Source organism: Ascaphus truei, chromosome 8 (genome assembly GCF_040206685.1).
Source record: "Ascaphus truei isolate aAscTru1 chromosome 8, aAscTru1.hap1, whole genome shotgun sequence".
Taxonomy (NCBI): domain Eukaryota; kingdom Metazoa; phylum Chordata; class Amphibia; order Anura; family Ascaphidae; genus Ascaphus; species Ascaphus truei.
In genome coordinates, this window is record NC_134490.1 from 1,508,714 (window position 1) to 1,532,896 (window position 24,183).

The 24,183-nt window shown below is 47.7% G+C and overlaps 2 protein-coding genes across 5 annotated transcripts in view; one reads left to right on the forward strand and one right to left on the reverse strand.

The window, feature by feature from the left end:
* Positions 1-1,773: 1,773 nt before the first annotated feature.
* On the reverse strand, positions 1,774-18,892 carry LOC142501030 (interleukin-8-like). 4 transcript variants are annotated; one of them, XM_075610277.1, is made up of 5 exons: positions 18,731-18,892; positions 18,149-18,323; positions 15,534-15,623; positions 7,216-7,346; positions 1,774-2,632 (listed from the first exon to the last, which is right to left on the reverse strand). In XM_075610277.1, exons 1-4 carry the CDS (start codon positions 18,795-18,797, stop codon positions 7,238-7,240), a joined length of 441 nt encoding a protein of 146 aa, XP_075466392.1. In that variant the 5' UTR covers positions 18,798-18,892; the 3' UTR covers positions 1,774-2,632; positions 7,216-7,237. The 4 variants fall into 4 exon arrangements, with proteins under 4 accessions (XP_075466392.1, XP_075466391.1, XP_075466393.1 ...); XM_075610276.1 differs by lacking the exon at positions 1,774-2,632 and adding an exon at positions 3,474-4,411; XM_075610278.1 differs by lacking the exon at positions 1,774-2,632 and having other exon boundaries at positions 3,474-7,346; positions 18,149-18,281; positions 18,731-18,889.
* Positions 18,485-24,183, forward strand: part of RASSF4 (Ras association domain family member 4) — a 102,002-nt gene continuing 96,303 nt past the window's right edge. Inside the window, exon 1 of the mRNA XM_075610274.1 lies at positions 18,485-18,892. The gene's annotated coding sequence lies outside the window, so the exon portion shown is untranslated. The remainder of the gene's footprint in view (positions 18,893-24,183) is intronic.

Below are 24,183 nucleotides of genomic sequence, written 5' to 3' on the forward strand. Positions count from 1 at the left end.
ACCCAGCATAGTACCCAGCACAGCGCCCAGCATAGCACCCAGCACCCAGCATAGGCCCAGCATAGCACCCAGCACAGGCCCAGCACAGCACCCAGCACCCAGCATAGCACCCAGCACAGCACCTAGCATAGCACCCAGCATAGCACTCAGCACAGCACCCAGCATCCAGCATAGCACCCAGCACAGCACCCAGCACCCAGCATAGCACTCAGCACAGCACCCAGCATAGCAGCCAGCACAGGCCCAGCACAGCACCCAGCACCCAGCATAGCACCCAGCATAGCACTCAGCACAGCACCCAGCACCCAGCATAGCACCCAGCACAGCACCCAGCACCCAGCATAGCACCCAGCACAGGCCCAGCACAGCACCCAGCATAGCACCCAGCACAGCACCCAGCATAGCACCCAGCACAGGCCCAGCACCAAGCATAGTACCCAGCACAGCACCCAGCATAGCACCCAGCACAGCACCCAGCACAGCACCCAGCACAGCACCCAGCATAGCACCCAGCACAGCACCCAGCATAGCACCCAGCACAGGCCCAGCAAAGCACCCAGCACCCAGCATAGCACCCCGCACAGCACCCAGCACCCAGCACAGCACCCAGCAAAGCACTCAGCACAGGCCCAGCACAGCACCCAGCATAGCACCCAGCACAGCACCCAGCATAGCACCCAGCACCCAGCATCGCACCCAGCACAGCACCCAGCACAGGCCCAGCACAGCACCCAGCATAGCACCCAGCACCCAGCACCCAGCATAGCACCCAGCACAGCACCCAGCATAGCACCCAGCACAGCACCCAGCATAGCACCCAGCACCCAGCATAGCACTCAGCACAGCGCCCAGCACAGCACCCAGCAAAGCACCCAGTACAGACTCAGCACCCAGCATAGTACCCAGCACAGACCCAGTACCCAGCACAGCACCCAGCACAGCACCCAGCAACCAGCACAGCCCCAAGCACAGGCCCAACACAGCACCCAGTACAGACTCAGCACCCAGCACAGCACACAGTACAGACTCAGCACCCAGCATAGCCCCAAGTACCCAGCACAACACCTAACACAGACCCAGCACAGCACCCAGCACAGCACCCAGCACAGACCTAATACCCAGCACAGCCTCAGCACCCTGAACAGCCCCAGCACAGCACCCAGCACCCTGGGCCACTGCAATAAATTAATCATTGCTCTGAGAACTGAACTGGGGCTTTCTTTATTTATAAGGAACTAGCTGAGAGACCCGGCATTGGCCGGGATGTAAATGCGTAATAGGTAGTATTATTTATAAATGGTGGAACAATAGGTGACTATTTGTTGTAAAGGTTGGATAATAATGTTGAAAAGAAAGACGGAATAAAATGTAATACGATGTTGTTTAAAAATGGTTTATTGTAACCACACCACAGTACAATGTATATTTTGGTGACATAACAGATGTAAAAATGTGAGGCATGTGTCCTGCTAGGGTGTGAGGCGGCAGGTGGCGCGTGGGTTGTGAGTGCTGTCTGTGAGTGGGGGTCCTGCTAGGGTGTGAGGCGGCGGGTGGCGCGTGGGTTGTGAGTGCTGTCTGCGAGTGGGGGTCCTGCTAGGGTGTGAGGCGGCAGGTGGCGCGTGGGTTGTGAGTGCTGTCTGTGAGTGGGGGTCCTGCTAGGGTGTGAGGCGGCAGGTGGCGCGTGGGTTGTGAGTGCTGTCTGTGAGTGGGGGTCCTGCTAGGGTGTGAGGCGGCGGGTGGCGCGTGGGTTGTGAGTGCTGTCTGTGAGTGGGGGTCCTGCTAGGGTGTGAGGCGGCGGGTGGCGCGTGGGTTGTGAGTGCTGTCTGTGAGTGGGGGTCCTGCTAGGGTGTGAGGCGGCGGGTGGCGCGTGGGTTGTGAGTGCTGTCTGTGAGTGGGGGTCCTGCTAGGGTGTGAGGCGGTGGGTCAGTGAACATGGAAATAGAGAAGCTGACAGCGGCTCAGGATCTCCCGGCCCTCCCAGCCTGCCCTTCTCTCCTCGTAACTGTAACAGTCTCCATCAGGAGTGGCCAACTCCAGGCCTCAAGGGCCACCAACAGGCCGGGTTTTCAGGAGATTTCTGCTTCAGCATAGGTGGCTCAATCTCAGCTACTTGTGCTGAAGCAGAGACTGAGCCACCTGTGCTGACGCAGGGACTAATTGGGCCAAATGTGCTGAAGCAGAGACTGATTGAGCTAATTGTGCTGAGCAGGGATATCCGGAAATCCTGACCTGTTGGTGGCCCTTCAGGACTGAAGTTGCCTACCCCTGGACATCGTACTTGACTTTTTCCCGTTTATCCCAGCATTATGTGTAAGCATTTTCACCTTATTTTACTGTAGTCCTTCTCTACCAACTGTGCTGGGAGACGGCTCCATGTATCCACTGCCCTTTCTGTGCAGAACTATTCGATCACTTTCTTCCTGATTCTGGAACCGTTTAAATGCCGTTTCCCTTTGTTCCTGTTGGCATTTCCCTAGATGAGATGGAAGTGCTTGCAGTGCCCACATGTTCACATCCTTTAGTCTTTGCGGGTATGTGTTTAGGAAGCTTCAGCTTAATTCCAGTCGTTTTTTCTTCGGACACCTCTATTCTGTTTTATTTTGAAGATGTCTCCAGAACTAGCCGAAGAAATCTAGGTGAGAATGAAAAATGATTCCTAACTGTTACCCCACTTACTGTATTGAATAGAGGTTATAGTATTTAGTGACCCCCGCCTCCCCCCCCCCCCCCAGATAACCTAGGAACAACTAGTTTCCTGCATTTCACAGTGAAGAAAATCTCTATAATATTCCACAAGGACATAACATAATATATTATAATATTCTAATACAGACATAATATATTATAATATTCCAATACAGACATAATATATTATAATATTCCAATACAGACATAATATATTATAATATTCCAATAGAGACATAATATATTAATAATATTCCAATAAGGACATAACATATTAATAATATTCCACAAGGACATAACATATTAATAATATTCCAATACAGACATAGTATATTAATAATATTCCAATACAGACATAGTATATTAATAATATTCCAATACAGACATAGTATATTAATAATATTCCAATACAGACATAATATATTAATAATATTCCACAAGGACATAACATATTAATAATATTCCAATACAGACATAGTATATTAATAATATTCCAATACAGACATAGTATATTAATAATATTCCAATACAGACATAACATATTAATAATATTCCAATACAGACATAGTATATTAATAATATTCCAATACAGACATAGTATATTAATAATATTCCACAAGGACAGCCCAGCTGAGATCTGCATACATTCGCATAGACTGAACCGGTATCATACATTGATTTTGCAGGTGAAAGGATAGTGCTATATACAGGGTTATTTCAGCCAGACATCATCCCCTACAGCAAGGGTCCCCAACTCCAGTCCAACAGGACCCCCCAACAGGTCTGGCTTTTTTTTTTTATAACTTAAATTTTTATTGAGTTTTACAGATGTAATATACAACAGAACAAGACATATAAGTTGTGGTATGGCTACATGAAATATAAACTTATAACATATATTGGATGCGTCCGCCCGGTTTTTCGAGCCCTACTGGACCGGACGGCGTACCATAGTCTAATAGATTAACTGAACAAGTTTTTGGATGTCGTTGATAATTCAAGATATATCATTGATCCTATACACCCACAAAACAAAACGAAATGGGAGAAGAAAAAAAAAGGGGGGGGGAGGGAAGGAGGTGGGGAGGGAGGGAAGGAGGTGGGGAGGGAGGGAAGGGAGAGGGGGGGCACCTTGGACAGTAGCTGTGGTATAACCCCACAGTCTTCAAATGTAGTGATATAGGCTGTGGTCAAGCGCATTGTAAGCGGGTCGGCTTTTGATGTCCCTGTGGTGACTTGGGGATGCTATAGGACCTGGAACTGTGACTCAAGGTTGGGGATAGTTACCCCCTCCCAAGGAGAACGCATAAGAGGTCAGGTTTTAAGGATATCCCTGCTTCAGCACAGGTGGCTCAGTGAAAACTGTGCCACTGATTGAGCTACCTGTGCTGAAGCAGGGACCGATTCATCCACCTGCGCTGAAGGAGGCACATTTTGAAAACCTGACCTGTTGATGGTTCTTGAGGACTGGAGCGGGGAACTCCTGGGGTATGGGGAACCCCTGGGGTACAGGGACAGCAGTGATTCCCAATCCGGTTATGTGACACAAATTCATAGGCCGAGGCAGAATGCAGAAGCCCTGACACAAAAACACACTTTTATACTTCACAATAAAAATAGAAAATTAAAAAAAACTGGATTTGTATACAAAGTAAAACAGAACGTGTAACATGTCATTTAGCGCAGGTCACATAGAAAGCCGCGGTACCCCCCAGGAGGACGTCACCTGTATGTTAAGGTAAGATTTGGATGTCGTCATATAATTGAGGTTGGGAACTTCTATAAAAGAGGTAACACTGATATATTCATTATAGCTACAGGCATATTATCTGTGCGTGTACGTGGGGGGCATATTATCTGTGCGTGTACATGGGGTGCATATTATCTGTGCATGTACGTAGGGGGCATATTATCTGTGCGTGTACATGGGGTGCATATTATCTGTGCGTGTACATGGGGTCATATCTGTGCGTGTACATGGGGTGCATATTATCTGTGCATGTACATGGGGTCATATCTGTGCGTGTACATGGGGTGCATATTATCTGTGCGTGTGCATGGGGTGAATATTATCTGTGCGTGTACATGGGGTCATATCTGTGCGTGTACATGGGGTGCATATTATCTGTGCATGTACATGGGGTCATATCTGTGCGTGCACATGGGGTGCATATTACCTGTGCGTGTGCATGGGGTCATATCTGTGCGTGTACATGGGGTGCATATTATCTGTGCGTGTGCATGGGGTCATATCTGTGCGTGTACATGGGGTGCATATTATCTGTGCGTGTGCATGGGGTCATATCTGTGCGTGTACATGGGGTGCATATTATCTGTGCGTGTAAATGGGGTCATATCTGTGCGTGTGCATATCTGTGCGTGTACATGGGGTGCCTATTATCTGTGCGTGTACATGGGGTTATATCTGTGCGTGTACATGGGGTCATATCTGTGCATGTACATGGGGTGCATATTATCTGTGCGTGTACATGGGGTGCATATTATCTGTGCGTGTACATGGGGTGCATATTATATGTGTGTACATGGGGTCATATCTGTGCGTGTACATGGGGTGCATATTATCTGTACGTGTACATGGGGTGCATATTATCTGTGCATGGACATGGGGTCATATTATCTGTGCATGGACATGGGGTGCATATTATCTGTGCGTGTACATGAGGGGCATATTATCTTTGCGTGTACATGAGGGGCATATTATCTGTGCGTGTACATGGTGTACATATTACCATGCGTGTACATGGGGTGCATATCATCTGTGCGTGTACATGAGGGGCATATTATCTGTACATGTACATATGATACATATTATCTGTGCGTGTACATGGTGTACATATTACCATGCGTGTACATGGGGTGCATATCATCTGTGCGTGTACATAGGGGTACATATTATCATGCGTGTACATGGGGTGCATATCATCTGTGCGTGTACATGGGGTACATATTACCATGCGTGTACATGGGGTGCATATTATCTGTGTGTATACATGGGATGCATATTACCTGTGCGTGTACATGGGGTGCATATCTGTGGGTGCATATTATCTATCTGTGTACATGGGGTACATATTACCATGCGTGTACATGGGGTGCATAATATCTGTGCGGGTGCATATTATCTGTGCGTGTACATGGGTTGCATATCACTGTGCATGTACATGGGGTACATATTACCATGCGTGTATATGGGGTGCATATTATCTGTGCGTGTACATGGGGTACATATTACCATGCGTGTATATGGGGTGCATATTATCTGTGCATGTACATTGGGTGCATATTATCTGTGCGTGTATATGGGGTGCATATCACTGTGTATGTACATTGGGTACATATTACCATGCGTGTATATGGGGTGCATATCACTGTCCATGTACATGGGGTACATATTACCATGTGTGTATATGGGGTGCATATTATCTGTGTGGGTGCATATTATCTCTGCGTGTACATGGGGTGCATATCACTGTGCATGTACATGGGGTACATATTACCATGCGTGTATATGGGGTGCATATTATCTGTGCATGTACATGGGGTACATATTAACATGCGTGTATATGGGGTGCATATCACTGTGCATGTACTTGGGGTACATATTACCATGCGTGTATATGGGGTGCATATCACTGTGCATGTACATGGGGTACATATTACCATGCGTGTATAGGGGTGTATATTATCTGTGCGGGTGCATATTATCTCTGCGTGTACATGGGGTACATATCACTGTGCATGTACATGGGGTACATATTACCATGCGTGTATATGGGGTGCATATTATCTGTGCGGGTGCATATTATCTCTGCGTGTACATGGGGTACATATCACTGTGCATGTACATGGGGTACATATTACCATGCGTGTATATGGGGTGCATATTATCTGTGCGTGTACATTGGGTGCATATTATCTCTGCGTGTACATGGGGTACATATCACTGTGCATGTACATGGGGTACATATTACCATGCGTGTACACTACCGACACACTTTATTAAAGTGTGGCCGGTACCGCAAGCCGGGAGATTTCCCGGCTTGCTAGTGGCCGCCCCTCGGCGTGCGACGCGCGGTCACGCGTCTTCGGGAGCCTGCGCCCCCTGCACGCGCGTCCAGGGCTACCCGAGGGAGCCCTGGTGTCCCGCGATCGCGGGACGGCGGCAAGGGGTTCCGGGGGACCCGGCGGACCCGGCAGCGGTAGGGAGAGCGCCCCGATCGGAGGGCGCTCTTCCGCTGCTTCGGCGCGTGCCCGTCACCCTCGGGCGCGCGCCAGGCTACTGCTGCGGCCAAGAACGGGCAAATGCTCGAATAAACTTGGCCGCAGCAGTATATGGGGTGCATATTATCTGTGCGGGTGCATATTATCTCTGCGTGTACATGGGGTGCATATTATCTGTGCGTGTACATGGGGTACATATTACCATGCGTGTATATGGGGTGCATATTATCTGTGCGTGTACATGGGTTTCCCAACCTTCGGCTATTTTTTCTCAGTATATTTCTGTACCATTTGGTTTTCCGATGGACACTCAGAAGCTGTTCGGCATTTTGGTATTTGTCCCTTTTTTCCGTCCTTTTGAATTCTTGCGTCTTTTCCCTTTCATGCAGCGCTGCTTCCTCTTCATATTCTCACTATGTCTGGAAGAAAGAAGTTCCTGGTTTAGTATTTATTTATTTATTTATTTATAAAATATTTTACCAGGAAGTAATACATTGAGAGTTACCTCTCGTTTTCAAGTATGTCCTGGGCACAGAGCTAAGACAAATAATACATGGTTACAAGTACAGTTACATAAATGAACAAGGTATACATTATATACAAGACATTGCGTGCACAGTTAAAGAAAATATATATTCTGAGCGTATGAAACAGTTACAGACCAGGTTAAAGTGTGAGACAGCCTTAGATTTGAAAGAACTTAAGCTGGTGGTGGATATGAGAGTCTCTGGTAGGTTGTTCCAGTTTTGGGGTGCACGTATGTAAAGGTGTGAAATATTGAGATTATTTCTTGTACGGCTGTCTGTACAGGTCAGGCACGTGCAGAATTAAGGGCACAGATGTCACCAAATATAAAGCACTAGCTGAGAGACCCGGCGTTGCCCGGGATGTAATTTGGGGGGGGGCGTACGACAGGGTTAGGCTTCCCCCCCCCCCCTTGACAGCTAGGTGGGTGACTGAGTTGACTGAGTGTGTGGGTGACTGTGTGGGGCACTCACGTTACATGATATGAAATAATGCAATTCCAAAACTCTGTTTGGTGCGTAAGTACGGGTAGGAGCAGATCCCGTGACGGTGATCCGTTCAGGCGGTCACCAGTGTCATGGAGGTCTCAGGAGGAAAAGATGGAGCTTACCGTAGTGCGATCTGTATATCTGTATATTCATCAATTTATAACATGAATGATTGTAATCACACTCACATAAAGGCGTGACAAATCAGCGTGTAGAGCTAACGGCGCGATCAGTATCTCTGGTCACTGCTGCTCGATACTGGCACAGGATGTCATCTAATGACTCCTGACTACGCCGAAGCCGTACGAAACGCGTTGAGTCGCAATTGCTGCCATTGTCTGCTCGTCTTGCCGATGTACAGTGCCCAGCATACTTGCGTTCCAATTACCGGAAGTTACGAAACCGGAAGACCGGAAGCGTCACAAGACGGGGAGACACTGGATCATGGAGCGCGAATCTTGAGGGACAGCATCGAGCAGCAGTGACCAGAGATACCGATCGCGCCGTTAGCTCTACACGCTGATTTGTCACGCCTTTATGTCAGTGTGATTTACTTACATTTTATCAAGAGGCTTATGAACTTCTTCCTCGGTTAACCAATTGTTCATTAATATGATTCTTCCCCGGTAAACACAGAGGTAAATCATTTGTTTAATACCTCTGCCTTTTCCTTATCTCCAATAATTTGCCTGCCCATCTCACACTGAAAGGGTCCTATATTTTCTTTTCTAATTTTTTTGTTATTACAGTAAGGTATTTAAAGTTGCAGACCCAGCAGTATCCTACATGTGGATTTTTAATAAATCAGTTCTGCACTATGAGAACACTTGTAGCATTTTTTTTTAAAACAACTCTGAATTACATTTTTTATGTATTTTAATATATCAAACATTATTTGTTTCTATAGCAACTATTTACAAAGTCACATCCCATTCCTCTTCTGAAACTGGCTCTGGCACACCCCTTTTTGAGCCCTGCCCTCTCTCTAGCAGTGCACCAATTGTATCTAGTGACTACCTGGTCACATGATCTTCCCCTGCATAATTTTGCATCTTTGGTCCTCTTCTGCTGCACTGACAGACATTTAGTGAACCCCCGAGCCAAATCTTCGCTGATTGATCACAGGAGAACAGATCGATTGTCAACTTAGCTAATTACTTTTTGCAAATTGATACAAATATTAAAAGGGAAAAAATAATAATTAAAAAAATAAAGGCAGCTTGGACGGCTGCTTTAAAGAACTTTTTAGGCTTGTCCTTACTTTCTATTGCAATCCTTTTTTCATTATCCATTTTTGCTAATTTGATTGCCCTTTTGCAATTTGTTACATTCCTTATAATTCTGATACGATGTCTCCGTCCCTTCTGACTTAAAGAATCTAAACGCCTTCTTCCTCTTGTCCATTTCCTCCCCTACCTGTTTATTTAGCCACATTGGTTTAGACTTGTTTCTTTTATACTTATTACCCAAGGGTATACACTGATAAGTGTGCTTTTCTAACAATGTTTTAAAGACTGACCATTTATCTTCTACATGTTTCCTGCAAAAGCATCATCCCATTGTATTACTACTAGATTAGACCTCAGTTTATTCTAATCTGCCTGTTTAAAGTTTAAGGTCTTTGTTGAAAGCAAGCCGGGCCGCTGCCAGATTTTGCGGGGCCCAGGACAAGAGTTTTGTCCAGGTACCCCCCACGGTGGTATTGCGAGCTCCCCCCCATCCCATCATTTCACACCTCACGAGCCTCCTCTATTTCCCTCCCTCTTCCCATGTCCTTCTCTCCACCACCCTCCCGCCTCGCATGTATTTCTCTCCCCTGCGTCTCACTCTTACTCCCTCTTTTCCTCCCTCACCCCCTCTCTCCTCTCACTCGCCCCAACCTTCCCTCAATTACCCCACTCTGACTCAATCCCCCACCACAAAATACATACCAAACCCCTCCCCCCACACCCCCCCAATACATATAAAAAGACCCCCACTCCTCCCCAATACATATAAAAAGACCCCCACTCCTCCCCAATACATATAAAAAGACCCCCCACCCCCAATACATATATAAAAATGTAGACTTCCCGTGGGGATGGTCAGTCCGAGCCCGGTGGCTGCCGGCCCCTTCCTCACTCTGTGTCCCACGCCGAACTTCCAAAGTCAGCACGTACCGGAAGCTGGGGCCCAACTTACTTCCGGTGCGGTGACGTCAGAGGGGCCATTGCGCCGGCCAGTGGTTGGAAGCTCGGCGTGGGACACATAGTCAGGAAGAGGCCTGCATGTGATGGAAAGCAGGGGCCCGGCCGCGACCGACAGCCGGGCCTGGCCAGAGGTCGGGGCCACTTTGCAGCGCTGGCCGCGGGGCCCCCCACAATCTGCAGGCCCCCTGCCATCACCGGGCCCGGGACACTTGTCCCTTCTGTCCCCCCCTGTCGGCGGCCCTGAACCCAAGTAATGTGGTTTTTGATCATTTATTTCAAATGAGACCATGTTATGCTCACCGTTTCCCAAATGCTCCCGGACTTGAATATTTGTTATTATTTCTACATTGTTTGATATTACCAATCATTGTGCGGAGATCGACGGTTCGGTCATCTTGCTAAAGGTTCGCAAGCCGACCGAAACCTCCATCTCCGCACAATTACATTCAAATTCTTTTTCCAGACCACGAGAGTGCCACGGCTTCTGTTTACTGGATTGTCGTGGTTTATGTTTGAATATAGGACTGCTGAACACCGGTGGCTGTTATACTGGGTACGTGGTGCACCACTTTCTCAACGGGAGACAGCAGGTGAGGGAATAGGTGCGGTAGATGGCAGTTCTTGGCCACGATGGTTGGTAGGAGCGACTGTGGGTGTGGGTCAGTGGCCATGAGTCTGAGCTATTGAAACGCTTTATTTAAGAGGTGAGTTTTAAGGTTTGACTTAAAGGTGGAGAGAAGATGCTGGGTGTATACTGAGTGTGAGTGTGTCCCACAGGTAAGGGGAGGAGAGAAGGTGCTGGGTGTATGCTGAGTGTGAGGGAGTCCCACAGGTAAGGGGGGGAGAGAAGGTGCTGGGTGTATGCTGAGTGTGAGGGAGTCCCACAGGTAAGGGGGGGAGAGAAGGTGCTGGGTGTATGCTGTGTGTGAGGGAGTCCCACAGGTAAGGGGAGGAGAGAAGATGCTGGGTGTATGCTGAGTGTGAGGGAGTCCCACAGGTAAGGGGAGGAGAGAAGGTGCTGGGTGTATACTGAGTGTGAGGGAGTCCCACAGGTAAGAGGAGGAGAGAAGATGCTGGGTGTATGCTGAGTGTGAGGGAATCCCACAGGTAAGGGGAGGAGAGAAGGTGCTGGGTGTATACGGAGTGTGAGGGAGTCCCACAGGTAAGGGGGGAGAGAAGGTGCTGGGTGTATGCTGAGTGTGAGGGAGTCCCACGGGTAAGGGGGGAGAGAAGGTGCTGGGTGTATGCTGAGTGTGAGGGAGTCCCACAGGTAAGGGGGGAGAGATGGTGCTGGGTGTATACTGAGTGTGAGGGAGTCCCACAGGTAAGGGGAGGAGAGAAGGTGCTGGGTGTATGCTGAGTGTGAGGGAGTCCCACAGGTAAGGGGAGGAAAGAAGGTGCTGGGGGTATACTGAGTGTGAGGGAGTCCCACAGGTAAGGGGAGGAAAGAAGGTGCTGGGTGTATGCTGAGTCTGAGGGAATCCCACAGGTAAGGGGAGGAGAGAAGGTGCTGGGTGTATACTGAGTGTGAGGAAGTCCCACAGGTAAGGGGAGGAGAGAAGGTGCTGGGTGTATACTGAGTGTGAGGGAGTCCCACAGGTAAGGGGGGGAGAGAAGGTGCTGGGTGTATGCTGCGTGTGAGGGAGTCCCACAGGTAAGGGGAGGAGAGAAGATGCTGGGTGTATACTGAGTGTGAGGGAGTCCAACAGGTAAGGGGAGGAGAGAAGGCGCTGGTTGTATGCCGAGTGTGAGGGAGTCCCACAGGTAAGGGGAGGAGAGAAGGTGCTGGGTGTATACTGAGTGTGAGTGTGTCCCACAGGTAAGGGGAGGAGAGAAGGTGCTGGGTGTATGCTGAGTGTGAGGGAGTCCCACAGGTAAGGGGGGGAGAGAAGGTGCTGGGTGTATACTGAGTGTGAGGGAGTCCCACAGGTAAGGGGGGGGGAGAAGGTGCTGGGTGTATACTGTGTGTGTGGGAGTCCCACAGGTAAGGGGAGGAGAGAAGGTGAGGTGGGGTGGGAGAGGTGGGGGGTTGAGGTGTGATGAGAACCAGGATAGCGCTTTGTTGCGGATACCAAGAGAGTTTAGAATATGACGGAGAAGAGAGTGATCAACAAAATCAAAGGCAGTGGAGAGATCGAGCAGGATTAGTAGGGAAAGTGACCTTGTGATTTAGCTTCATGTAGATCATTGGCTAATTTAGTGAGTGCAACCTCTGGTGAGTGAGCTGTACAAAAGGCATATTGTAAACGGTCCAGGAGGGAGAAGGAATTTAAAACAATTGATCATACGGGAGAACACGAGACGTTCTAGCAATTAGGAGGCAAGCGGCAGGAGGGATACAGAGAGGTAATTAGTAAGGCACTTGGGGTCTACGTTTGGTTTTTGAGAATAGGTGTGACCACCGCATGCTTTAATATGCATGCCAGGCTGCCCGTACCATCACAAGCATTGTCCACCCTAGTCTGCTAATAACCTCACGTCTAATCCTGAGGACCTCCTGTAATCTGAAGCCTTGCAGAGCCTTCTGATCCGGAGAAACCCCAAGCTAAGGTTTGTGGGTCTGTCATCCAGGATCAGACTCTCGTAAAACCAAAGTGTGCAAATGGCAACTGTTTAATTCGTAACATATAGGGGGGGATTGAGTTAACTTTTTCTTTTTTTTTTTACAGAATTTGACACACCTAAGTATTTATTTTTATCCTTTTTAAGTTAGTGTGTAAACATGACAAGACTTGCTTTCCTCTGGCTGCTTCCGTCCATCTGATATCACTAATTAGATATGACTGTGCCTCCCTCTACTACCATAAAAACTAATAAAAAAAAAAAACCTAACAAGCCTAAAAACAAATATAATAGGCTGTGCACCCAAGATAAAAAGAAAAATACAGAATCCAAAAAAACTGCACCTGTAGAAACTCTAAAAAAGGGGCACTCAAGATAGGTATGGAAAAATACTAATTATAATATTTATTGTGAAACCAAAGATCGAAATAATGGAGAAACAGTAAAAACAATTAAAAAACATAAAGTCTACTACTCCCTCTCTTTGCTTGTTCCATTCATACACGATTCATTATTTACTGATCTGGAGTAGACTTTGTATTTTTGGTTTTGGTTTACCTCCCCTTATCTTTATTGGCTCTTTGATAAGAACCGTGCGGTTTACAGATTAAGGAAACATTAAACTGAATTTCCTGAGAAATTAAAAAAAAAAAAAGTCAAATGTTTGCTTTGAAGTGTAAGTGGTTTAAGGAAGCCGGTGAGATTAGTCACATTGTTTACGATAGGGGGGCAACAATTTCACCTTTAAAAACGACTTTACTAGAACCTGCTTTATAACCCAAACTGATCGGCATTTCTGCAGATTTATGTCTGCACTTAGTTATCAGCCCTTAATCCGCTGCTAACAGAAGCAGTTTGACACATGTCAGCGTACGTGGGAGTAATTCAGTATAATGCAATCGGCTGAAACCATCATTCAAGTCAACGGGGACTTTGAGGACCACCGGAAAATGTTGAATAACCCCTTTGTTTTTCTTTTGCGTTAGACTGTTGTCCCTTATTTGGGATACTACTAAATATCTTCCATGATGAAACAGACAATAACACGTACACAGTATGTTCGCCCTGCATATAGTGGGCCTGGAGCTATCCACATACAGTATATTGTAGGGGTTTTAACCTTTGTTATACCTGTGTCAGAATGTATGGTGGTTCGGTGGAACCCCATGTGACTTAATGAACCCATAACTCTGCAAACCCGCGCACAGATATAAATACACAAATGATAGTAAAGCATGTCATAGCCTTTTTGAATTATTAAGTAAAATATATGCAAAATAAAATGATTGGCTCTGGCAGAATAAAATGTTATCGATTACCAAATGTGCCCTTGGAGAAGCTTCCCCTGCCCCTCTCGCTGGTTTCGGATAGAGAGGTTTACTGGGTTTGCAATAATCAAAATGTATGTCTTTATTTATATAGCGCCATTAATGCACTTAGCGCGTCACAGCAGTAATACACGTGGTAATCATATAAATAACAAATAACACAAATAACACGTAAAGGGGAGAAGCGCGTCAGACATAAAAGTAACAATTAGGAAGAGGAGTCCCTGCTCCGAAGAGCTTACAATCTAATTCAAGGGAGCACAAACTTCTTGAGCTGCGCCCCCCTCTCCGGCAGCCGCAGCGTTCGCGCCCCCTCGCCAAGGACTCGGCGTCAAATGACGTCACGGGTCATGTGACCCCGCGGCAGAATTTTATGCCGCGTTGCCATGGCGACGCGTACCCGAAGACCCGGCAGAGAGCAGGTAAGGGAGTTACAGAGGCCTCATGCCTCCCCCGGCATTCAATTTAAATGCCGTGGGGAAGAGCGTGGGGCCTCGGTAACCGCCGCACCCCCCAGTTTGCGCACCCTTGATCTAATTGGTAAGTAGTGAGAACATACAGAGACAGTAGGAGGGCGTTCTGGTAAGTGCGTCAGCAGGGGGCCACGCTTTATGTATGAGGTGTATAGTATCAGCCACGGAGCTACTCATACTGTACGCTTCGTTAAGCAAGTGTGTTTTAAGGTGGGTCTAAAAGGTGGATAGAGAGGGTGATAAATGAGATGAATGTAGGCCAAAAAGCATTGCAAGAAAGGCCACGGAATAAATAACGCTTACTACTTTTGCTAAGGGATTACAGCCACGTGTGGTAAGAACGTGGCACTGTGCTGTTCTGTGCTATTAGGCACCTATATATCGGCCGAAGAGTAATCCACCCTAACTCACCCCATCTTAGTTTAGTTTTTGTACAGGGCTGGAACCACTGGGTCCTCCAGAACCGCCCTATCTTCAGCGCCCGGACTGCCCGGTGGATGTTACAGGTATTAATTACTTCCTGGTTTTTAAAGGAGATTTAAATGGCCAACCAATAGGAAGCCACAGCCGATGATGTTGCAGCTTCCTATTGGTCTGAGATTTGGCAGCCATTTTGTTTCCCCTGGGGGCGATTTAAACCTGATAACTTCAACGGGGTGTCACCAAAGCTGAAAATAGGGGTGTTTGGCGCAGGGGGAACCCTGTAACAAATATGAGGGGGCGGTGTTAAGTATGAAGAGTAATATAACATTTGTATTTTCTAAATGGGAAAGTAACGAGAATAGGTCAGTGAAAAAGGTTCTGGTGATTCGGTTTTTAACCCTGTGAGTGCCAGGGAGGGCAGAGTGGCATGGCCCCTCTGATCACGTACGATCGCTTCCGTCACTGATGACGAAACAGGAGTCACCCCCCCTTTTGTCCACGTCCGACGCCCGAGCAAAACGAGCAGGATTCTTGGACGTAGCTGCTACGGCCCAGCGCGCCCAAAGGGTTAACGCAGTCACATGATCCCACCGCGGCCCTGAGTCGGGCGACACTCACTTTTTCCAGCAGCGGATCAAACTCTTCCCTTGCTTCTTTGTTGGATCTAGGCACATTTCCCCAATTCTGCTCCCCTGTTGCACCTCTAGTCTGCAAACGAAACAAAAGTCAAATGCCTGGACAATAAATATTTATATCAAAGACTCCCCCAATTTGGCTTCTTATCCATTTGAATCCCTATAAGTGTATGCCTGCCGGATTACACAGCTTTTCAGCAAAGGCGGGGTTAAAGAAGTGCAGAGCCAGTAACCTGCTCACATACAGCTTTTTCAACCTTTTGGGTCTCAGTGTGAGGCTGTTACACTGGCAGTGTGCTCATTTGCATGTCATTTCCCAGAATCCCTGGCTGCAGAGGAAGCAAACCTGCCTGAGATGTGGGAAAGTGCGCACACGCGGGGTTTTCATTTGCTGCTTTAAACCATAATCATTTTTTTCACTTAAAACAGATAAAACCCCCAAATGAAGCACCCCCTCTTGTAGCAGCCACAGGCAGGACTCAAATGCAACACAAGGAAACGAACGCAAGTTTTTTAAATTTCTTTCTTTATTCAGATGTCTGTTTTTTTCCCTCCTTTACACTGATAAACACCGTTCTTGTTTTCTTTATTAAATGAGGGAAAAAACAGATTTTACACCAAAAAAAAAAGGAAACACCTAAAACCGGAATCCCTACTTTAAAATGCCCATTATTAATGAGACCCTTTAACAAAACTTCTTAACCATTCTAATAAAATGATAAAAAATGTTAAATCTTGTTTTAATCAGGTAGTAACACAGGAGGGAGGGGGGGGGGGGTCCGATACCTTTACTTGGACCAACAAGTATTTGATATGTTACCCGCTTTCCCACCTCTCAGGGTTCTTTATCCTAAAAATATTTATTGCCATAGATATCAGTTCCAGGAAAAATTACATTAACTGTCGCAGTTCTTTCGCAAACTGCTTTATAATGTTAAAAAATAGTCATTGTGACGGTATTTCGGGAAAGGCGCTAAGAAGGGGGTACCCCCCTGGACACCCTGATACTCTGGGGAAGGAGGGGCACTGTACCCCACTTACATCGGTAGCTGGGCATCTTGTACCCCATGTTATTTGCGGTCCCTAAAATACCCAGGACCCCCACAGCGGACTGACCGCAATGTCACGGTAACAAACACGTCCGCATTGGCTTATCGTTAATTCTTATCGCAATATTACTATCGTATCGGTATATTGCGGTAACTCTAGGACAGGGGTGCGCAAACTTTTCTGTTTGCGCCCCCCCTGTCAGCTCTCCCCCCTTCTCGCCCCCCCTTCCCTTCCCATCGCTCTCCCCTCTTCTCGTCCCCCCTCTTCCCTTACTGGCTCTGAGCTTTGCGACGCCACGTTGTGATGGCGATGCGCCAAAGAGGTAGCTGAGACCAGGTAAGAGATTAACAGAGGCCTCGCACCTAATTTAAATGCCTTGGGGAAGAGCATTTAACCGCCGCGTCCCCCCATAAAATCTCGCACCCCCTACTTTGCGCACCCCTGATCTAGGACATACTGAACCCATATGGGTGAAAATTGGTTATTTTATGCAATACAGAGAAGCGTTGCCAGAAGGTTCTCTGGGCTTCTGTGTTATAGATAGAGAAAACACTCTAAAACCACCGTCGCTGTGGGTGACCGCAGCAGGTCACATTACCCCCTAGCACACAACCCACCGCTGCCACCAGTTTTTTAAAAGCTTGTCACGATGACACCAACTTTTATCAACACATTTATATTTCTGGGTACTTGATTGAAAAGAACAAGTTGCAAAATAAATTGTGATTTATTTCCTTAATAGACAAACACACGACATTTGCAGAATACACTTGAAAACAACACTTACGGGAATCAGGGGATGAAATAAATTGTCCTTTGAAACAAAAGAAATTGTCCTCTGCTTGCAAGCGCAAGAAATGCAGCCTTGGTTTTAAAAGTCCTGTGGTTATGTTGTTATTAACCCCTTCACTCCTGGACTGGTTGCTGCTGGGCTGGAACAAAGTCTTGCATCTTTACATCATGGATTAAAATTCAGGAGTCACACTGGGAATAATTGGGGAGCCACAGTTATAGACTGGCCAAAGCTATCTTTAACATGTGGATCCAATCCCCTCGTGGGAACAAAAAAACCCACGAATAGCCAAGTGACCCACAGTTCATAAGACCGGTCAAAAGGGCTGACCGGTGGCCTCGGCGCATGTATTCTGCAGATGTCGTGTGTTTGTCTATTAAGGAAATAAATCACAATTTATTTTGCAACTTGTTCTGTTCAATCAAGTACCCAGAAATATAAATGTGTTGATAAAAGTTGGTGTCATCGTGACAAGCTTTTAAAAAACTGCTAAATACAGTAATTGGTTAGTAAATTCCTTGGGGCAGGGTCGGATACCCAATCTATCATCCTACATGTAGGGCTGTATGATAATAAATGATTAGTTTCACTGCAGGAGACGGTATATGGGGGAGGGGGGAATGTTCGATATATTTCTTGTATATTTTTCCTGTTTTTTTCCTCTCTAGCGTTTTAACAGGATTGATTGAATTGCCCCAGGGTAAATATTTAATGGTAACTAAAGTCCTGCAGTAGACAAAAATCTCACAACTCACATAACTTCTGCGCTTTTGCAGTGCGCCGCAGGGTCTGTCACAGTGAAGTTTCGGATGTGCTTGGGGTGGATGAATTTGGAGTGACGTATGCACTGGCATCTGGTGGGAATATGCAGGGCTTCTGTCTGCAGTTCTGGGAGAGAAGGAAGTTTTTCTTTCAACTGCGTGTCTGTGTCTAAAAAAACATACAAGCATGATACTGACACGGGAACCATAAACCTTTATTTTATTCTTACACGTTATTCTGCTTACTGCTTTTTCTATGCTACGTGCCGTCGGTTGCATTAAAAAAGCAAAATATTTCTGGTTAGAGTACAGCAAATAAAATATTCCTGGTGGTGAATTTGCATGTCTCAGACAGATCTGCATCCCAGTCTTTCCCTATTATAGCGTACGCGATAGGCTGTAGTCCTGTCAGACATGCAAATGCACCATAAGTGGTATTATTATTTACTGCAACAAGGAGAGAACCGAGGCACGAATTAGGACTGACAGGTGTGAGCGCTGCGGGGTTTGGCTGTCTCTTTCCCTGTTAGTCCTGTCAGCAAGCCATCATCTGAAATAATCCCAGAGAAGCCTTACCTGTTAGGTTCACAGCAAACAATGTGCACAGCACCGAGCACAATGCCACCTGAGAGACGGGAGCCATATCCAACCGTCAGTGTCTGCAGGACGAAGTGCAATACAAAAAAGCAAAGTTTCCCAGATATATTACACAGCCCACTTCCTGAACTCGCACAGAAGGTAGGACTGAGGCGTGCATGTTATTGTGCAATCATTGCATACACGGCAAATGAAAGTAAAACTGACATGCCGTGATTTATTAGGGAACATATATTTTGTGAATTATGTTATTTGCTCTTTCATGGTCCTAAAAATCATTCAACACTGCAGAATGTTTGCTTTAAATCTTCCTTTGAAATGATTTTACCTGATTTACAAAAAGCATTTAATATAGGAGGGAAAAGCAAGTCATTTTTTTTATTATTCTATGGAAAAAAGTAAATACAAAAAGTAAATACAGAAAATATCTCTAAGGAATTAAGGCATAAAAAGGAACACATAAAAAACACGGGGGACCAAGGACATCCCTGCCTTGTGCCATTTGCTACAGTTGTAGCCCCCTTTCCCTATGCCTAAGGGAACTACGCGGCAATTACGCGTGCTGCTGTACCTGTCTGCTCACAGGAGGGCTAAGCCTCCACTTTTGGGAGCCTTGGGTGCAGCGCCTCCACCTATGAGGGATCCCAGCGTTGGCGGTATGATTCCTCAGAGGACTCTATACTCTCGGTAATAACAATACCACACTATAATTATAACTGGGCTTTACTATAATGACATAGAGCATACACCACACTCAAATATACATTGGCAATAGTACAATACAGTTGTACAATACCCCAAACCCCTGTGTGGTTCCCCCAAAGTACTGAGGGTGCCCTGGGCACTTAAACACCCGGTGTCCACAAAACAATGCCACACCCAAATATGAGGTTGCTTACCCCGTTAAGTGTCGGTTCATGGTTGGTACCTTCATGGTCAACGCCCGACCAGGAAATACTTGAGAAGCAATGTTGCTTCAGGTCCCACGCAGTGGGGCCTCCAACATAAATCCCCTCACTCCTTAGCGTCCTGGATGATGTCGGTCCTGTAGGCCGGTACACGTAGGGGAGTCTCCGTCCGGAGGAACTCCACGCTGTCTGGCGTCCTGCTCCGCTGCAGCCGAACACTACATGTGTAACTGAATCTGCATATATCTCCCTCTGTGATTTAGTGATCCCACCCCATGGTGCAGGGAGGATACGTGACTAGTTCCTCCAATCTCTGCCCTACCCTGTGATAGTCCGTTTCAATCAGGTGTGGGAGAAGGTCAGGGTTCCACTTGGTCTCACCAGACATCCCTCCCCATTAACACTCATCTGTGACAACCCAGGGTTTCCCCCCAGCTATTACCCTTCGGGCATTTGGAAGCTGGACCGAGACAAAGATCACCCAACTTGGTGACCTCCTCTTTGTAGATAAACTATTACCATATGGGCACTTTGAGGAAAGGTTTGCGTGGCACAACAGAGAAACCTGGCAATACAGGCAAATATGTAACTATATCCAGATACATAACAGGACATTGATACCAAGACCACATACATGGTGGGAGTTAATCTACAGGTGCCGAGGGGCCACTGGATACAAACTAGCAGTAATTTATAGGTTGCTAGGGGAGGGCGGTCAGAATGAGAAGCAAAGTGATGGGAAGGCGTGGGAGAACAGGATATGGGACATAACAAGAACCGCCTCAATATCAGTTAGAACTGTAGAACCCATATACAGGCATACCCCGCATTAACGTACGCAATGGGTCCAGAGCATGTATGTAAAGCGAAAATGTACTTAAAGTGAAGCACTACCTTTTTTCCACTTATCGATGCTTCGGTACAGGTAGGGAGCCGGTATTGCTGTTCAGGACGTGCTGACTGGCGCATGCCCGAGCTGCCATTTGCCTATTGGGTGAGGGTAATCAGCGCATCACTACTACGGCAGTATGTAGGACAGAATAAGTGTCCGTACTCGCGAGGCGAGCATACGGACACAGGGGTATGGTGCTATTGAAAATATGTCCTTGCTCGCGAGTGTAAAGTGAATGTCCTTAAACCGGGGTATGCCTGTACTTACTCGCGAGTGTACTTAAAGTGAGTGTCCTTAAACAGGGGTATGCCTGTAGAATGTTTCATATAGGTGGTATTACCCCAAAGACAGATTGGTAGTAGTGTTCCCTGGTGCATCAGAGAGGTGGCGGAGAGGATGTGGGGAAAGGGCACATTGCTTCATGTCCTGGAACTAGATTCCATATTCCTCTGTCTCTCCTTTAGTTTATGGGATTCATTTCTCCCTTGTTCAGTTGCCTGTCATTTTCCCCTGTCCCAGCAGCTTGCTGTGTGAGAAAATGCAACATTATTGCTACATGTTGTGGCTCCCTGAGACATTTCAGTGAGTTGCTATAGCAGCCCCAGCCTTTCTCTCAAATGAGCTAGTCTGCCTTCTCCCCCTCTGCTCTGCCCACAGATGGTCTGTCCCCAGGCTATCTTGCTACCCAGCATACATTGGGACTTCCTTTTCCACCTTCACCACTGGCTCAGTGAGTACCTGCTCTAGTGGCAGGATTACCCTTTTCACCTGTCCTTAACTACAAAGCACCCACAGAGAGACATTATCTAAACACCAACATCTCTTCACAAGTGCCTGTCTTTTATGCTGCTTTCCCCAAATAAAGTAAAGAAAAGATACAGAACTTGTTGTGCTTTGGAAAGAGGGCCGATTTGAAACTATCTGGGCTAATCATCCTACACATGACCCTAGCCTCCAGAATAGTTAAAAGGATACCGTGTGCCTTACAGACACTTACAAGAGCTGCTACTCTAGACTTTATGATAACACAGAGCAGTCTCTGCAGACTGAAAAGCAGCAAGCAGCTTACACTGCACACGCAGCTTTGCAGACAGAAAGTCCATAACACACAGAGCCTTGATTGTCTTCTCTGTCTTTTTGAGTCCACCCTCTGCACAGCTCCATAGTGAGGGATTACCATCTCACCTTACCCTGCGCACGTCCCCACGGCGAGCGCCACCAAGGGCCACGCCACCGGACACCCGCCAGGACACCGGCAGAGCCACCGGACACCTGTGAGTACAGCTACCCCTACGCTGAACGCTGCAGGACACCGCTCGGCTTCATCTGAGACAGTCGCCCATCGCTGACACAGGTAAAAGACCGCACGCCACACGCACTGGCTAAAGGCCTACACACACCTACAGCATGGCAGAACTCAGAGCCTCACCAGATATCACGAAGGAGAATGACCACTCAGACACAGAGACCGCCGCGCAACTGCAACAGGCGCAGGCAGACGCAAGGCCCAAACGGACAGTCACACTGACACAAAAGGGCCGTGAAAAATATGAGGCTGACATTGACGCACACCGCGAAAAATTAGAGAAGGCCTGGGAGGACACTGATCGTGAAATAAGTAATGTCGCAAGTGCTAGCGATCAAGAAACCCAGATCAAACAAGCTATTACTCAGATTAAGTTATGCCATAGACGTTACGTAACGCTGTCACAGGCATATTTCACCTATCTGACAAGAACTAACACAGAAGACAGCACGCGGGAACGCGACCTGCAAAAGGCGATTGACCTGGAGCTCGATGGCATCGTGCAGACCGCCATCGCAGACGCCCAAAGTGATAGAAAAGAGCTCCTCCTGGAGAACGCATCGCAGCGCTCAAGCACAGACACTCATCAAGGTCAGCAAGATCAGCGCAATCTAACGCATCCAGCGCAAGCACAAACGCTACCAAGGCGCGAGCCGCCGCAGAGGCCGCACGTGCCAGGGCCGAATATAGTCGGAGAGAGGCAGCCGTAAGGGCAGAAAGAGCGCGCATAGAAGAAGAGGAGCAGAACGCCGTCGCTGCCAACGCCGTCGCTGCTAACGCCATCGCTGCCAACGCCGCCGCCGCTGCCAATGCCGCCGCTGCACGTAGAAAGGCCAAATTGGACGCGGATCTAGAAGCTCTAAGCAAAGAGGAGGACGCAGCTGCCGCCATAGCCCAAGCCGAAGTCTTAGAAGCAGCTGCGAGACAGGACGGCGGGGAGCTACTGTACAGACGGATAGCCTCAGAGGATCCAATCCAACGCACTGAAGACTAAGTAAGGAGCCTCTTCAGTGTAAACACCAGCGCGCCATCTCAACACGGAGCGAGTGACTCCACAGACACCGAATACTTGCTAGCTCCACGAGGAGGAGACGCTGTTCCTTCAGTGGGACATGCTGCCTGGGATAGCCACAGCCGCAACAGTGATCCACACGCCAGCGCGCACACGGATGCACCACAACAGGCTCGCAATCCAGGTACACCCACACGGGAGAACACAGCCCCTCACACCGACCAGCAGCCACCACGCGTCCACGCAAAGGAAGAGGCGACCACACGGACCCTCCCAGCAACTACCTCAGAACGCGACCAACACGCCGATGCCTCAGGCCTGACAGACATAGCCAAGTATATGATCCGGCGCAACCTGGTGCAAACAGGACACATCAGCTTCGACAACCGCCCTGAGAACTACCGGACGTGGAAGTTCACGTTCAAGGACGCAATCAACAGCTTGGAATTCTCAACAAGGGAAGAGCTCAACATGCTGTTCAAGTTCCTGGGGAACGAATACAGGGAGCACGCAAAGAGACTTGGAGCGGCAAACGCAAACCAACCCCAAGTAGGTCTTGACCTAGTGTGGGAAAGGCTAGAAGAGTCCTACGGTAGCCCCGAAGCAGTCCAGGATTCGCTCTTCAAAAGAGTCGACAGTTTCCCCAAGATCACAACTAAAGACTACTCGAAGTTACGAGATCTTGGGGACCTGCTGCAAGAGCTGGAGTTTGCAAGGAAAGACCATTCCTTAACAGGTTTCAACGTCCTAGACTCAGCTCGTGGAGTGAGACCCATCTTGGAGAAGCTACCCTACAACCTCCAAGAAAGGTGGATTTTACAAAGCTCCAAATACAAAAGGGAGAAGCAAGTCGCCTACCCCCCATTCTCAGTTTTCTTGAGCTTCATTCGCGAAGCAGCAAGGACGAGGAACGACCCCAGCTTCATCTTAGGGGCTCAGACCACATCCAGTGCCAGCCACCCAAGGAACGAGAGGTCAGCAGCGAGATACAAGTACACCAGAACACCCATCTCGGTCCACAGGACGGACATGCCCCCTACGACCCACGCGAGTCCCGGCCAGGCGGCCGACAGGGACAAGAAACCAAGGGACCTTAACAAAGAATGCCCTATACACAAAAGGCCGCATCCGCTTAACAAGTGTATCAGATTAAGAATGAAACCCATAGAGGAGCGAAAGAACTTACTCAGGGAATGGGGAGCTTGTTTCAAATGTTGTGCTTCCACAACTCATTTATTCAAGGACTACAAAGAAGCTATGAAATGCACAGAGTGCGATAGTGACAGGCACATAGCCGCTTTACACCCGGAAGCT

Excerpts from the sequence above, each read along its gene's own strand:
- LOC142501030 (XM_075610277.1), bottom strand. The coding sequence starts at position 18,797 with ATGGCTCCCGTCTCTCAGGTGGCATTGTGCTCGGTGCTGTGCACATTG. Across the intron at positions 18,324-18,730 it reads GTTTGCTGTGAACCTAACAG|ACACAGACACGCAGTTGAAA; the intron begins GTAAGGCTTCTC and ends ATGTTTTTTTAG. Across the intron at positions 15,624-18,148 it reads TGCAAAAGCGCAGAAGTTAT|ACTAGAGGTGCAACAGGGGA; the intron begins GTGAGTTGTGAG and ends TTTCGTTTGCAG.